Raw genomic sequence first — 17,620 nt, 5'->3', positions numbered from 1 at the left:
GACAAGCACAAATGCTCAGAGGATATGGAGACATGGGGACCCTCATGCACTGCTGGTGGGACTGTCAATATGTGCGACCACTGTGCAACCTGCCATGGTGCTTCCTCCAACAACCCAGGAGAGAATTCCCATGTGACCCAGCCATCCCTGACCCTAAAGTGGTCAGATTCATGCGTGAACAGACATATGTACAGAAATATGCATTCCAATACTGTTGGCAATCACAAGAAGTTGGAAACAACATAAATGCCCATGAGTAGAAGAATGGAGGAAGGTACTTTTGGAGACAAACACAATCAATGACTAGGCCAGGGGCAAACAGCATGAAACCAGTTCATGATGTGGATCAACCTGGAGAACATCCTGCTGAGGGAAAGGAGTGAATCACAAATGGACCAACACTGTATGGCATCTTGGTTGCAATGAAATACAGAAAGAAAGGGGGAGAAGAAGCCAAGTCTTTTCATACCAAAGGGAATAGACCTTTGAGATCACCAAGCAGGTGAGGACAACGCAGAGAAGATGGAGCAATAGGGTTGGGGGTTGACAGGTATTAATGAGGATCAAGAAGATAATGAGTCACAAAAAAGAAATGAGAAATCAATGAAAAGAGTAGGATGAGCTATTGGGGAGGATTGATATGCAGTTTAAACTATAGGGTAGAAAATGGATGATCCGAAATGTGAATCCCCACCTAGATCACAATAAAATTCTTGTCTTCTTCCTTATTCAAAAATCACTTTATTGGGGGCTTGTATAACTCATATCACAATCCATTCATACATATATTGTGTCAAGCACATTTGTACATTTGTTGCCATCATCATTCTCAAAACATTTTCTTTCTACTTGAGCCCTTGGTGTCAGCTCATTTTTCTCCATCCTTCCCCACTCTCCCTCCGTCCCTCACAAACCATTCATAATTTATCAATTATTATTTTTCAATGTCTTACAATAAAACTCTTTTAAATGGAAGAAGAAGAAGTGAAGGTACTGAGAGATGTGGTTCAAGCTGCACTAAAGCAGAAGCTAAGCATCAGGCTACAGAAATGTGTGGCATGTCAACTGGAGTGTGAAAAACATCTGATGACGTTCTGGAAGCACACACCAGTCTATGTCAAGAGATATGGAAGACAGCGACCAACTGGCCAGAAGGGCTCCTTTGCGGTCCAAGTCCAAAGGAAAGATGACCTGAGTGGTGAAATAATCAAACAATATATTTCATGTGATATGAAATTAGCATTTTTCCTGAACACCACTCAAAAAGGGTTGCAGCACTACCTGAACATGGAGTTTCCAGAAAGTCTAGTCAGGTTCAGCAGAGGATGGGAACCAAGGAGGGCACTGCTGAGTTCACAGGGATGTGTCTGAAAGCAGAGAAACCTGGAGAGACGTTTGCTTGCCTCTCACTGACTATGAAGGCCATTACAGTGGGGGATCATAGCAAACGATGGAGGAGATTTGGAAGAATGGCAATATCAGAACACTTAATTGTATTCATGGGAAACACACATGGGCCAAGAGGCAATCACTCAAATTGAACAAGGGAAAGCAGAATGCATTGAAATCAGGAAATTTGTGCATCAAATTTGTATCACTATGTTTATTTAACAGTATGCTGAGCTAATAATTGGGAAGCTGGAGTATATGGCGGAGAGTGAGTCATCAGATTGGAGGCAGACTCATGAACAACCTGCAGTATGAAGATGAGATCAGATAATGTTGTTATCTTAGGGAGCAGTCCTTCAGTAAAAACTACCAATCAACATGAAATGAATTCTCACAAATGGACCAATTAACCATGTCATAGTGGAGAACAGATGAAATTTGTGAGGAGGTCTTATTGATTGATGCACAATCTACGTTCATGGTTCTGCTGCACAAGACCACTCAGTGCTCAAGAGCAAGATGCCTGTGTGAGGACTAAGAGGTAGCCAAGTCCTCGTGTTCTCTGCTGTTTGATGGGCCTGTGGAAGCTTGTCCGTGTATCAGGAAGGCTGGGAAGAATGGGAGCATTTGATTGATGGAGAACGTGGGTGAAGCATATTCAAAGAGCAACAATGTGGTGGAGAGAAATCAACTACTTATGGTTCTTCTGTTCGTTTCTCTATCGCTCCTACGAAACAGGCTGCGTGAGATCATCCAAACGATGTGTAGCCGACTCTGACTGAGATCAGTCAGTTTGTCCTTCCCCTGGGCAGTAGAGAGCCACCTCAGAGCAGGAGAGGGAGTCCTGTGATGGTTAGGGGAGAAGGTTCTCCAGGGGAGTGCTGTGAGCTCCTTGCTCATCTGCTGGCGTCAACACAGTCATGTGAGACAGAGCCGAGGAGCAGTCACAGAGAAACAATGAGGCCGAGCAGCTGGGCAGCAGGCCGACTCATGGCCCAGGGAGGCAGGGGCCCAAGGACCATGTGGCTGAGGGACCAGAGAAACCCTGGGCTGCTGGCTGTCAAGAGGAGCTGCTGTGGCCCGAAGACTGTGTCCTCCATGTTTCATAATGCCTGTGTGTGGTCGCCTGTGTGGGTTTTCAAGCCTCACTGCCCTCAAGGTGATTGTAACTCATTGACACCTTCTGGAGAGATTAGAACTACCCTTCTGGGATTCCCATCCTGTAACTCTATACAGAATGACAAATCCTGTGACCTTGCCCAATGAGCACTCACAATCACGAGCACTGTCTGTGAGGTCTGTGTGGCCACTGAGAACCTGAAACATGGTGAGATACGTTACGTGCTGTCACAGGAAGGGCTGGTGTCAGAATAGGGTGAAAGGGAATAGAGGGTTGACACAGACCTCAGCTCTGCCTGTATCATGTGCCCTTGAGCAGGTGAGACGTTGGATCCTTCTCCCTAGTGAAACAAGCAGAGGCAGATGTGGTCCCCACTATATTTCTCATGAAGTGGGACACAGGTACTTAGTATCATCCATTGATGGGATTGAAAGGTATTTTAATGTTCCATAATGTTTATGTTGGTATATTTGTGGTCTTACGTCACTGACTTGATTGTTGAAAGAGACCTAGAGGCAGGATACACTGGATACTGGCTGCATTTTTATAAACGTTTCCCCACAAAGCCTTTTCATGTCTCAAGTCCATCTTCTAAAACTCAGTAGATGCTCGAGTCTATACGGACGCATAGTGACCGCCAGGACAGGATGGACCTGCCCCATCTGGGTATTTGAGACTGTCCCTCTTCCATTGTTGTTGTTAGGTGCCATTAGGTCAGATCTGCCCCATAATGACCGTATGCCCAACAGAATGAAACTCTGCCTCATAATGGTTCCTATGCCTGAGCCCATTTCTGCAGGCAACGTGTCAATCTACCTGCTTGAGGGACTGTTACCTTTTCCTGCAACTCATTGCAGGAGGAGAAAACCTCACCGTGCGGTGTGGCTCAGATGAGCTCTTTACTGTCCTGTAGCTCTCTAGTCTTCCCCCCCCCCCCATCACTCATATGACCTTTATTTGTTTTACCTCATTAAGTGTGCAAGATTTGTGTAGGTTCATCTGTATATTTAAGATCATGGGTTCATGAAAGGCAAGATAGAAAACCCTTCAGAAACAGTAGCATAAGTAATGGTTCCTTGAGGGTACAGGAAGAGAGGAGAGGGAGGGGAGGGAGAGGGAACTGATGGCTTTGATGGTTGTAACCCCGGTCCATGGGCTCAAACAACAATGTTGCAGGCTATTGATAGAAAGGACTGTGTAACACTTGGCAAAAAGGAACAAAGGATAAGGGATCCAAGGGGACAGGGGATTATGAAAAGGGTGGGAGAAGTCAAAATAAAGCAGATATCAAAGAGTTAGGGAAGAAGGAAAATGTTTTAAAACGGATGTGGTAGCAATTATATATTACTCCTTGGTATCACTAAAGGTGGGGTGTTATGCTTTCGGTAAGAGCTCCCAATTAAATATTTTTGTAAAAAATCGAGGGATAGGAAGAGACTGGTTACCAAACAGTGTGCATTGGAGAGATGACTATAGAAGATAAACATGATAAACCTGACTTGAAAGGCTGAAACCTTGTCAGATGAGCCCTTCTCTGAAGCACGTGGGGCCTGATCAGGTGGTCAACATTTTCTGTAGTTTTTTTGTTTGCTTATATTGGATTTAATCTCAGATGTATTCTATCATTAGTAGCGACGCTCTTCAAATTTTGTTATATGTTTTTCTGCTTTACAGTACAAAAACCCCAGAATTGGTGAACCTAAAGGAAGTAGAATAAGGCTTTGGGCAAGTACAGTGGGGATGGAATAAAAGTGAGCTGACATCAAGGAGTTCCAAACAGAAAAGAATGTTCTGAAATTGATCGTGGTAGCAAATGGACAATATCACTTGATGTGACTGTCCTTTGGAACACTGTGATATCAGTACTGGCTCCTGATAAAATGGTTTTGGAAAAAAAAACGGACAAACATGGGGATGCACATTCATCATAAACTATAGTGTCCACCATATACCTTTTTATAATTGACCTGGAGGAACATGCATCATGTCAAATTCACTGTCTGACTTAGAGTTTTTCGATTGCACCACGCGCTTGCTGGTCATGTCCCAGTTAGTCAGTGTTCATCGTCTGCCAAGCAAAGTTTCCGTGTCAGTGATTTCTTTTGTTTTCTTGAGGATCTTCATGTCTGTTCTCTGCTAGGATTGTTGGCTCCCTAGCTTGTTGTAGCTGATGCTTCCTGGTTCCACGACAACAAGGGGAAACAAGCTGCCCACAGTTGACTATCCCTGTGTGTCTAGAAGAGCCGGGAGCGTCCTCAGATGCAAGCTCTCTGGGGCCTCCTAGAGGTTTCTCAGGCATGTGGGGCACTGCCACTAGACATGTCTCCTTCCTGCTGCGCTCTAGAACATTTGGTGATTTAGCCTACTCACTCACAGGATGTTGGGGGTGGATGCAATACCACCAAGGCATTGTAGGTGTGTCCTTCCACCTCCCCATTGCCTGTTGATTCTCCCATGGTAGCCTCTAGTCCACCTGCCTCTAGTCCCTTATGGAGCAGCTCTCTGTCCAGAGGAAATCAGACAAGATGAAGTGGTCCCTAAACTTGTCACACTGCAGTGAAGGACCCCCTTCCCCTAACTTCTGGTGTCACAAAATCCACAGAATAACTGTGGGAGGCTTCCACCTCCAAAGGAGACCTTATTCTGTCCCTGGAGGTGGAGGGAACAGTGGCCAGGACAATGGTGGGTGAGAATTCTCTGTCAGGATCACCTGTGATCGTAGTGATGGTTGGAGAGGACTTGGGGCAGGTCAGAACAGCAGGGGGCACTGTGCGCTTGCTGCTGGGGGTCAAGGATGGGATCTCACTGGGGGACCCAACACCTGTCTCTTGGGTGGAAGTCAGACTCACAGTGAAGGAACTGGCTCCTCTCAGGTCCCTGGGGAGCAGAACTGACCCAGCCCAGCCCTCCCTCATGGGACACCCAACCACAGGGGATGCACATAGGATTCAGGGCGACACTGGTTGGCCAAAAGAAGAGGGACATATTTGCATGAAGGGCCTCTCTCTCCTCAGGGACTTAAGGGGAACAGGAAAGGCCTGTGTTGTGTCTGGTCCTTCAGAGCTCTAGGGAGTCTGCACCATGGCCGGGACCCCACTCCTCCTCCTCACCCTCCTGCTTCACTGCACAGGTCAGCATGGTCCCAGCCCCCTGACTCCCCAGGTCCCTGAACTGACACCCAACCTCATTTCTGGCACCTTCTTCTCTCTTGTCCCTTCTCTGAGACATCATGAGTGTCTGTGTTTTCAGGGTCCCTCTCACAGTCACCCCCAGTGCTGACCCAGTCGCCCTCTGCATCCGCCTCCCTGGGAGCCTCAGCCAAGCTCACCTGCACCCTGAGCAGCGCTCACAGCAACTACATGATTGAGTGGTATCAGCAGAGAGCAGAGAAAAGCCCCCGGTTTGTGATGGCAGTGGGTAGCAGTGGCATGAGCGGATCCAGAGGGAACGGGATCCCAGAACGCTTCTCAGGCTCCAGCTCTGGGGCTGACCGCCACTTGACCATCACCAACGTCCAGGCTGAGGACGAGGCTGACTACTTCTGTGGAGTCTCTCATAGCATTGGAGTGTCTTTCGGGTAAAGCACAGTGACCCAGATGGATGGGGAAGTGACACAAAAACTGTTGTCTCTGTCCTACTGACAAGGTTGATGAGAGTCTCCACACAATGTGTGTGTACTCAACCATTAAAATATGTTATTTCATGAGAGTAGTCGAGGGGAACTGAAACCTATGGTGAATTCGGCCATGAACTCTCTGGTTGTTAGGTTGACAGTGCCAGGCTTCTCATGAGTGCACTCAAAACTCAAACTCACTCCACCATGTGGATTCTGACTCACCATGATGCTGCAAGACATGGTAGAACTGCCCCTATTGGTTTCTAAGACTGTAATTCTTTACAGAGTAGAAAGCCTTATTTTCCTCCCGAAGTGGATCTGGTGGTTTCAAAGGTGTGACCTGAGGCTAGCAGCCTAGAATGTAACCCACTGCATCACCAGGGCCCCAATCATTTCTGAGAGTCACCCACCATCCATGGTTCCTATAAAGCAAAGAGACACATTTCCATCCAGTGGATTCCATCTCATCGCGACCCTGTAAGACAGGGTAGACCTGCCCTTGTGGGTTTTCACGTCTGTCTTTCCTGGAGTCGAATACTTTGTCCCTATTCCACGCAGTAGCTGATGTTTCCAACTGCGGACACGTCGTTAGCATCTCAAGGAACAGAGCCACCTCCTGGGCTCCTGATGCATTGCTTATTTTATATATGAAAGATCACACAGCCTGTGTCTCTATTGGACAGAATTATTTTGCCATTGTGTTTGGGATTCATCCACAGGGAAAAGTGGACCACGTCTTCCCTTGAGTCAAACCTGCTGTCATGTATAGACAACACTTTGTTCATGCATTCAACTGTTGAGGGACAGTGTTGGCTCTTTCCACTATTTGTCTCTTTTGAACAACCTATCCCTATTCACAGGCCCCATTCAGTGTCTAGAACCCAAGCTCTGGGAGAGGGTCTGGGTCAGGAAGTGAGTGGGCCTGGATTTGCCTATGGAGCTCCTCCCTGAAGACAGTGGGGTGGGCATAAGCCAGACCTAATCATCCAGCTCCAGACCGGGGTTCCCACAGGGCTGTGTCCACAACGACCTGGACCCTGCTCCTACTTTTGCTCCTCTCTCACTGCACAGGTAGTGACAGACATCACAGACCCAGGCACACACACTGCCTGTGGCTCAGAAGCCAATCAGTAGCAGCCTGGTCCGTGGCCATCACCATGAATGTCTGTGTTTGCAGGTTCTCTTGCCCAGCCTGTGCTGACCCAGATGGCTTCCCTCTTGGCATCTCTGGGAACAATTGCCAGACTCCCCTTCACCCTGAGCAGTGACCACAGTGTTGGCAGAACAAACATGTACTAGTACCAGGGAGCCATCCCAGGCTCTGCTACTCAGAGTCAGACAAGCAGCTGGCACAGGGGTCCCCAGCCGAGTCTCTGGATCCAAAGATGCCTCAAGCAATATGGCCTACTTGCTCATCTCTGGGCTGCAGTCGGAGGACGAGGCTGACTATTACTGTCAGGTTTACGCAAGTGGCCGTCATCACAGTGATGGAGAGAGATGAGGAAGTGGGACGAGAACATGGGCTGGCAGGTCCCCACATCATGTGCCATGTCCTGTGAAGACTAATAACTCTATGGACAATGACTTCAGAACCTAGTGCCTGGTTTCATGTGGGCCACATCTTTTCTCTCACATTTGTACATATGATGAGCCCTGGTTGGCATAGTTGTTATGGGGTGGGCTGCTCACCGCAGGGTCAGCAGTTCAAAACCACAAGTCACTCCTTGGAACAAAGACGATGTTTTCTCCTCCTGTAAAGAGTTACAGTCTTGGAAATAGGCAGGGTCAGTCTACTTTGTCCTATAGGTTAATTATGAGTTGGAATCGTCCTATCACCACCTTGTGATCACACAGCCTCGTGTACTTCTTCAGTGTGGGCTCTGTTGCTTCCTGCTTGCTGGCCACTACTGTAACTACTAGTCTTTCAGACTCCAGACCCTATAGCGTTTGATAGCCAGACACCATCGGCTTTCTCCAGCATTTGCTTATGCACCCATTTTGTCTTCAGGAAACATGTCAGGAAGCTGAGTATCATACAGTGTGCGGAGAGAATTTTTAGTCCTCATGGAATCTACATTTTCTGGAGCATCAATATTATTAAAAAGCTCCACCCAAGCACAGCCTGGCCCACCAGGCCGTGATGATGATGTTCCTGAGTAGAGCAGCCAGTCCACAGAGAGAACAACATGGCTGGCCCTACTATGAGACATGATGCCCCTCAGTGACTAAGGGTGATACAGGGGACAGCACCGGAGACACAGTGTGGGAATTGCACCTGACCTGATCCCACCACACCGAGGCAAATCACTGGGGGAGTGCAGCGGAACAGCAAGGGAATGGAGTGGCAAGGTCCCCAGGGAACGCTGAAAGTGGACTTTGGGGCCAGGGCGGGGTGCCCCAACAGACTGGACTGGAAAACGCTCCTAAGGGCCAGCAAACGATCCCTGAACTAACTACAAGCTTTTCTCTTGTGAAAAAAAAAAAGACTCCACCCAAACTATTGCCCTAAGGGAATCTTTGAGATCCTTTGACACTGGGCTGAAATAGTCCCCAAAGTGCCTTCTTAAAGCCAAGGAATAATAATAATTTTTAAAAACACCCCAAACTCACTGCTATTGAGTTGATTTTGACTGAGTGACAATATAGAACATGGTAGATCTGCCCCATGAGGTTCACAGACTGTAAGTGATTATGGGAGTAGAAAGCCTCATCGTTCTCCTTAGGAGAAGCTGGTTTCAAACTACTGACCTTGCAGTAATAAACCCAACCTGTACCATGATGCTACAGGGACTTTCAAGTCAAACAATATTTAAGCTCAATGAATAAAGTCTGTTCATCTGGAGCATTGTGTCTTTTAAAGAATCAACTACCTGAAGTATGATTTAACAACAGATCTCAGTAATTATCTGAATTGTTCTTTAAGTCAGGCAGAACCCCGCCTCCCAGTCCAGTACATGTCTTAGTAAACAAGGAGGGTGTTAACATGACAAGCACATGGTAGTCCTGGGCCACCATCCACTGGGCGCCCTCCAGCAGGTGATCTGAACCGAATTCCAATGACTGCCAGTTGGGCACCACTGCCTAGCAGTCCCCTGCTGCTCCTCACTCTGGGGGTTCAGCCCGAAGTTTAAGGCTGAGTGTGAGGAAAAGCTTGGTTCACTTAGTGAGGTTTCCACATCAAGTCCTTCTGATGGACCTATGATGGTTGAGATCCACCTTGAAAGGGCAGGCTCCAAATTCCCAGTAGTTCTCAGCCCACAGCAGACCAGGTCAAAGGTGTCCAATTAGGAACATAATCTCCTCTTGGCCTCTATGTGAGTATTGTTAGATGTTTTTGTTGTTCCCCCCCCCCCTTGATAGGGGGTTCCTCCCCATTTACTTATCAATAGAAATGTTATTGCCTTCTCTGAGGCAGACCTGCCTGCTCCTGTGCCTTGACTTGAGTTTCCAATAAGGTTCACTTAGCCCTTTGGTAGGTGTGTCTGTTGATTTGGGGTAAACTTAGCACAGTGCTATATGGCAGCAACTGAATGGCCTTCTTCCTCTCCCTCACCCTTCTCTCTCTCCTCTACCAGATTAGACCTTAGGTGAGGTGCCCTCTGTGGAAATGACTTTTAAGATGCACATGTAGTGTCTCCAGTAATGTCCCCTTAGTGTTGCAGGTCAGTGAAGGAATGTAATGTTTTGTGGTGGGGCTGGTCCTATGGTCCTCTCAGTGATTGGCTGCTCTGATCAGGGACGTCGTTCCTGGAGCTTAGTGGGTCATGGTGAGGACAGCACAGTTTGTGATGTTGATCGTCCATGACACCATCAATATTCTTCACCAGCTCCATCCATCCGTCCTTCTGTTGTTGTCAGGTGCTGTCAGGTTGGCTCTGCCTCACAGTGACCCTGGCACAGCAGATGACATACTGCACCCATCTCCCTCACCAGCCTCACTGCGATTATGCGTGAGCCCATTGTTAGAGTTACTCAGTCCACCCATCTCACCCAGAGCCATCCTGTCTTTCTCTGTCACTCTACTCTACCAAGCTTGATGTCCTTCTCCATGGACTGGTCTCTCCTGATAACATATCCAAAGTGAGATCAAATCTGACTCTTCTAGCTGCCAAGGAGAATTCCAAGATGAATGACCATGCTTATTCCAAGCCATATTTATTTATTCTGTCAGTTCTGCGATCCTTTTTATATCCTTAGCCAACACCATAATTCAAAAGCATTGATTCTTCTTTGATTCTCCTATTCAATGACCAAATTTCACAGGCATACGAGGTGATTGAAATACCATAGTATGGGTCAGGCCCACCTTAGTCCCCCAGAGTAACACCCTTGTTTTTCAAAGCTTTAAAGAGGTCTGTGCAGCAGATTCCCTCTATGCAGCGTCGTGTTTGATTCCGTGACTGCTGCTTCCATGAGCATTGATTGTGAACCCATGCAAGACCACATCCTCGACAATGTTCATCTTTCCCCTGTTTATTGGTCCAGTTGTGAGGTTTTTGGGTGAGTTGTGATCCACACTGAAGGCGGCAATCTTACATTTTCCTATACGATTCATCAGCAAGTGCTGTAAGCCCTCCTCACATTTGGCAAGCAAGCTTGTGTCCTGTCCGTATCCCAGAATGCATAAGGATGGCACTGAGAGTAGATACCAACCAGACACACACAATAACTTTTATAGTGTCATTTGTTGATAATTACCCATTACTTATTACTTTCCCCCATTAAGAATAGAAAACACAAGATTGACAAGGTAAATGGTAGGAGTTACAGAAAGTTCTCAGCGAAAAGTAAATTTAGCTCACTCATCACAGATCATGGCCCACTAGTTTCTGTCCACAGAGGAGAAGGCAGGCTCAGTGTCTTGGCAGCTCTGGTGGTCGGATGGAGTGGGGATGGGTCTCTGTCTCTCTTGGGCACTCTGCTCAGTGGCTTCCTTAGGAATCTTTATAAGGGAGGCCTGGTTGCCACCACTGTCCTGAGAACTGGGAGCTGTGACTCTGAGTTGTGATCAGAAGACTGTGATCTTTGCGATATTATCTACCAACTGGGGACGGGGATCAATGATATGGGAATTGGGAGCTAGGAGCTAAGACTTTGGTAAGGAGTCTTGGTGGTTCTGGAGGCTGGTGACCTGAGAGGACTAGAGCCATGTGGCCAGCAGACGGGGCTGTGGGACTGTTCGAGGGCGCCTAATGCCCTGCTCTTTATTTTCAACCCCTTAGCAGCTTAGAGGCTTGCAGGGGGATTTAGACCATTGAGTTCAGGGGACTGTGACCTGAGAGCAGCTGTCAGAACTGCCAGAGCCCTCTAGGGATCTCTGACCAATGGGGCCAAGGGCTGGTGAATTTCTCTTCTACTCCTGCATTTCACAACAGAGAAACTGTCCAGAATTGTGTGCCGTGGGCGTGGTCAGGAAGCAAGGGTATTTTTGAAAGTAGAAACTCCACCCCCACATGTCCCTAGAGAGAGAATAAGAGGGACCAGGGGGACATCGGGGTGCAGATTCTTGAGCACCTGCACCATGACCTGGCTTCATCTCCTCGTCTCTCTGTGCACAGGTGCGAGTCGGCCTGCTCTGGGTTGATGACCCCATCCCTACCCACCTGAGATCCTCTCCTCACTCCCTTGATCGCTGTTCTTTTTCTCTCTCCTCCAGTGTCTGTGACTCAGGCTGCACTGAGTCAGCCACCCTCAGTGTCCAGGGAGCTGAGGCAGACGGCCACGCTCACCTGCACCGGAGACAGCAATAATGTGGGTTTTGAGGGAGCAATGTGGGTGCAACAGCATGGGAGCCAGCGCCCCCAAACTGTGATGTATAAGAATCACAACCGGCCCTCAGGCATCTCGGCGCGGTTCTCTGGATCCACGTCTGGCAATGCGGCCACCCTGAGCATCTCTGAGCTGCAACCTGAAGACGAGGCTCAATATTACTGCGCAGCCTGGGACAAAAGCATCAGTAGTTGCATGGTGCTTGAGGCCCATGGGGAAGTGAGATAAAAACTCATGAGCTTCCTCCCACCAAACACTTCCCAGACCATCGAGTGCAGTGGACATTTGAGGATGGGTTCCTGGTGGAGGACCTGAAGGTTTCTCAACTGAAAATTCTCAAAGATGTTGGGGCAACTTATAAAACTCATGAACTTCAGCCAGAAAAGAGTTGAATTGAGGCTCACATGGAAGAGGCACAGCAGCAAATGTGACAAACAGGATTGTGAATGATCAATATAAAAAACAAACAAACTTGGGAATAGTGTTGTGGTAGTCACCCAATGGGGTGTCAATTTAAGAATTAAGGGTGTAGGGGTGGAGTGTAAACTGTCAATCTGGAGATAGCCAATGAGAGTTCTGTGGGCATGTCCGTCTCTTGAAAATCTTGGAAATGAACTACTTTCTCATTGGAGGTGGAAGACACTGTTCTCTCTCTGCCACTTCCTGGGAGACATTGCAGAAGACAAGCCACAATGGATTCAACCAGACCTCTGAAGCCGGAGGAGCCACAGAGAGACCCCTGCCAGTGCTCAGATGCTTACAACGCTACTGGACGCAGGCACTTTCTACCCACTGGCTTGTGCTGGTCCCGCATTTGGCTTCATTGCATGTGTTTCGCGAGTCTGAAGAGGACTTTATGGATTGATATCAGGCATGTGGGCTAATGTTGGACTTATGATCTTGGACTGCACTGGGTGGGGACATTTTCTCAATGCTTAATTGCTCTTGTATATGAATCTCTTTCTTAGACACATACGTGTGTTCATGGATTTATTTCTCTAGTCTACCCAGATGAACACAAGTATCATAGTTTCTATTGTGAACACCTGGTTTGCCGACTGCTGTGGACGACAGCAGAAACCATAATCCATGTGATGGGTCAGGACACGGATGAAGCCTCCATTGAATCCTTTCTAAATGTCGTCCAGGGGGGTGAGTAGCCTCGTTATCAAAGAACATGGAAAAACCAATTGTGGCAGACATGCTTCAGTTAAATTTAATCCATTATCATGGGATCTCCCTAGTGACCCATTTTAAAGTCGTTTACTTTAAAATAAATAAACGTGGAGGGACACACACGTGGATTAAACCTCTGGAGAATGCGCGTTGACTGCGACCAGGGAAGTGCATGGCTTTGCTATTGGGCAGAGCGCATTGGACAGTGGATCATGGCAGATGCACGGGGTCATGTGATAAAGAAAGCTCTTGGGGTCTTCATTTGCTGAAGTGGCAAGACTCACAATGAGAAGAAAAAGCGGGGAACACCCAATAAAAACCAGAGAAGTTTGGGGGTGTGGCTGCATGGTTTCTCGAGTGGGTAATACTTCGGTCATGGCTTCCCACGAGAAAGAATTCGTGCTGAAGCGCGTGTTGCACTCCAAGTGGGTTCTGATGAACGACGGGAGAGGTTTCCGGTTTTAGTGTCGAAAGAGTACACGGTATTTCTGGAAGCGTGCCCCGACTCAGGGAAGCTGCGCTGGGGCTCACAACTGCAACCTTGTGGGACAGAGCACAATCAGCATGAACTCAAGCCAGCGAGGCCTGCAAGAGGGACAGGAATGTCAGAGCTCAGGACAAGAAAGAGCACAGGGGGAAGAGAGGAAGAGGGAGGTCCAAGAGTGACTTCCTGCCCTGATGCTGGCCCACCCCATGGCTCGGGGAGCGCAGTTGAAGGTATTTATTGACCCCATTGCAAGTGTTAAGACCACCTGTGTGAAGTGCTGGCCCTGGATGTAGTTTGGGCTGCACAGGTGTACCTCCCACCTGGCTGTGGGTCTGAATTTGAGCATGCTCAGTCTCAGTGTCCTCATCGGTGTCTAATGGCCCCCTGAGTCCTTCCCAACCTCCTTTATGGGGGCCTTTGCAGGCACGGGATGAACAACCTTTTCACCTGAATCTAGCTCCCTTACATGCCCAACTACAATTAATGAACATTAAAAAAAATCAAAGATTGTACAAATGAATACACCCAAAGGGGAGGGGATGGCAGACAGAATTGCTAATTCTCATGGAATCCTTTCTTTCTGGATCATCAAGGATGAACCAACTTCTGCAAGGCTATTGCCCTGAGAACGTCTTTACAACTGAAATGATGAGCTGTAACTTATTTCCTGAAATCGACCTTTAAACCGAAGCACAGCTTAATTAATGAAGGTATTGATGCTGGGAATTGTGCTGTTTTTATGGATTAGTCGTTTCAACAACTAAAACTGCTCACTGACATCAAGTCAATGGTAACTCACAGTAACCCCCTGTGGGTTTCTGAGAATGTCACTGTTTTCTGGGAATCGAAGGTCCAGTCTTTCTCCTGTGAAACTGTTGGTGGTTTTGAACTAGTGAAATGCGGATTACAACCCAACGCATAACCACGACACCAACAGGCTCCTCTGCTAGGACGCCAATGTGCAATAATTACTTCAACTCTTCTCAAACCAATCAATAATTTTCTGAATGTTCTTCAAGTAAATAACTGGAGACCTACATGTGCACAAGGTGTTCTGTATCCTCTGTTCTGGCCCTGTTTCCGTGGCAATGTGTAATTTCCAGGGAGCCAGAATAGGGACAAAGTGAGGGGAGAGTTTGTCTCCCAAAATGCCTGCCTAGGGCCGCAATAAAGGGGCTGCAGGGAAATCAGGCACCCATTGGACACCTATGAAATGATCCAAACTGAGCATGCGCAGACTATGGCCACCTGGGTGCAGGCGAAGCTAAACCTGGCCACAGCGTTGGCAAGTGACATGACATCACACAGGTGTGCCTAACCCAGTCAGTCGGGTCTGTAGATACCTTCACCCACGCCTCCTCAGCCAGTGTGGAGGGCAGGGAAGAACAGCAGCAGCCCTGCTGGGACCTGACTCTCTTGCTCACGCAGCAAGCAGGGTCTGAGATTCCTCCTGTGTGCAGGCTCTCTGGTCTTCTGGGGATTATCCTGCCCTTGGTCCCTGCTCTTGGCTCCACAGGCACGTTGGCCGCTCCTGTCCTGGTCTTCTGTCCACGTGGGTTCTGACATTCAGTCTCAGACTCCCGCGGAGTTCCAAGGCAGCCTTGTACACTTTCCAGAAGCAGCGTGTAATTTTTGAGGCTGTGATCCTGACACTGCCCTTCCCGTCATGAAATCACTTGGATGACCAAAGTGCTTCTGCGTCGTGTGTGCTTTCACCTTTGCGCAGCAAGATCCGGTGTACCTCCCCAAAGACCCCTCATAAGCACTCAGGATAAGCTGGCGTGTGAAAAATCGGTGACAGGTTTTTATTCTCTGGGATTTTTCGATTCTTCCATCAAAATTTTGCCCCAATTTTCAAAACTATATTAACTGGACTTCAACCACATGTATGATTGGTGTAATATCATGTTGTTTTTTTCTCCACACACCTAAATAAAGGCATCAGAGAGCTCAGGATTGCCCACCGTCCACATAGTAGGGACACAGGTGTGCGAACGGGAGATGAACAGGGAAGGGGCCAGGGAGGAACTGGAGGCTTCCCTCTCCCAAACCTGCCCCTCCTGCACAAGCACGTGTTTCATTTCCTGCTTTACTGTTTGGCTCCTTGGTCCCTCATTAGATCCTTTGAAGCAGAAGAAGGGACCCTTGGGAAGGAGGGAGGGGGGAAGAGAGGCCTGCAGGAATGCCCCTGGGTCCCTGTCTCTCTGTGGGCAGCAGAGGGCGCTGGGACAGACCCTTGCTCAGCTGCAAGGCACTTCTTGAGACCATGACTCCTGCTCACTGCTGGGAAACAGCTCAGTACCTGTGACCTGACCACACTGTCTGCCACCCTCCCCTGGGAGCTCATTTGCATGAAGGCTCCACCCCCGCAGGTGCTGGGGTGATAAGGAGAGCTGGGGAAGCTGACTGTGGCGCAGAGTCCTGAAGAGCAGGGTCTACAGCATGGCCTGGATTCCTCTCCTGCTCACCCTTCTCACTCACTGCTCAGGTCAGGGGTGGGAGAACGCTTGTTGCTGGAGCTGGAGGAAGATGACACTGAACCGACGTGCCTCTGTCCCCTCTCTTGTTAATTTGTCTTTGCCCTGTTTTCAGGTGCCTTGACCCAGGCCGTGGTGACTCAGGAGCCTTCACTGACCATAACTCCAGGAGGGACAGTCACCCTCACCTGTGGCTCCAGTGCAGGTGCTGTCACCACCAGCAACTATGCCAAATGGGTCCAGCAGAATCCTTACCAGTCTCCAAGGGGTCTAATAGGTGATACCAGCTATCGAGTCCCAGGAGTCCCCGCCAGGTTCTCTGGTTCCCTGCAGGGAGACAAAGCCGTCCTCACCATCACCGGGGCCCAGATGGAGGATGAGGCTCAGTATTATTGTGCTCTGTGGTTCAGCAACCATGTTCACAGTGACAGACGCTTGTGAGGAAGTGAGACAAAAACAGTCTTGGTTCGTCTCAGCCCCTCACTGCTGAGTCTTTCCATTGTACTTTCTCCAAGGCTAGATCTGCGCTAGAAGCCATGATGGACAAGTGGAGTCAGCACTGGCTGCCAACTGCGCATTTGTTTTTAGATCTGTGCTACTGTGGACTCAGGGAGCTTGTTCTGCACCGTCCCCAAAGATAGGTGGTTCCACCCGTGTATTTGAAGAACAAACACATATTTATGGGGCCCAGCATGTATGATACCAAACACACATGATCTCAGTTTCCTATTGAGGTGCCTAGAGGGCCCAATACCTTGTGATTCGCGGATAAACCAAAAGTGGGTGCATCCACCACAGACTGCATGCGGGACGGTCTAGTAAAGAGCTTCCATACAGATTGGGGCTGGTGCTGCTTGACTGCCAGTCTGTTCCTGGTCAGGTGACCTCATCTACGCAGAGCAGAAAGACTCTAGTTTTCAAGACTCTGTCTTTTGGAAGCACAGTGGCAGACCTGTCGTCCAAGGTGACTCAGGCTGAGTTCAAGTGACCTGTGGCTCATAGTTATATCAAGCTACTTGGAGAGCCGTAGCAGAGAGCATTCTCTAACAAAAATAAGCAGGCTAAAGAAGAGAAGAACTACTCAAAATTCCAAGTACCCTCCAGGAATGTTGTCCCAAAGTCCATTAAAGTCCACACCTCCAACGTCTCCTCTTGCCAAGTGTCCACCTGAACCCTACACGTTCTCACCTTGAAGTTCCTATCCACCCCGCCCTAACGTGGACCCTTTTCTTTTCTCTGTAGCAACTTTCTTACACATTCGTCACGCCCTGTCTTTGAAAGAAGTCTTCTGTTATTTGTCCTTTCAGCCCCAGGACCCTCTGTAGATAGGAGTGAACGAAGTAGCAAGTTCCTAGAGTTGACAACACTGAGGAGCATCTTTCTTCAAGCCTTGCCCAGTCAACCCATTTCTCCTTTCTGAATTGTAACCACTTGGGTCCTGGAATCACTTTTCTTGTTCATCTAAATCCAAGAGGTCTTTAGGTAGGCCCTATGCCCTGCTTTCTTAGTGTTTCAACTTGCCCTCTGACTCCACCAACATCAATTTCTTCCATTACCGCATGAGTGTATTGACCCCCTACTTCATT

The 17,620-nt window shown here is 48.4% G+C and overlaps 2 gene segments (V, D, J or C); both read left to right on the top strand.

Moving 5' to 3' along the window:
* The first annotated feature begins 5,590 nt into the window (after positions 1 to 5,590).
* Positions 5,591 to 6,090, top strand: LOC142428542 (immunoglobulin lambda variable 4-69-like). The segment is given in 2 exon segments: positions 5,591 to 5,639; positions 5,759 to 6,090. Coding segments are annotated over 2 exon segments (381 nt in total).
* A 7,355-nt stretch (positions 6,091 to 13,445) lies between these two features.
* Positions 13,446 to 16,475, top strand: LOC142428541 (Ig lambda-1 chain V region-like). The segment is given in 2 exon segments: positions 13,446 to 13,521; positions 16,150 to 16,475. Coding segments are annotated over 2 exon segments (402 nt in total).
* The last annotated feature ends 1,145 nt before the right edge of the window (positions 16,476 to 17,620 follow it).

Source organism: Tenrec ecaudatus, chromosome 16 (genome assembly GCF_050624435.1).
Source record: "Tenrec ecaudatus isolate mTenEca1 chromosome 16, mTenEca1.hap1, whole genome shotgun sequence".
Lineage (NCBI taxonomy): Eukaryota > Metazoa > Chordata > Mammalia > Afrosoricida > Tenrecidae > Tenrec > Tenrec ecaudatus.
Note: the sequence above shows the minus strand (reverse complement) of the source record. Positions and strands in the feature narration are given on the sequence as shown.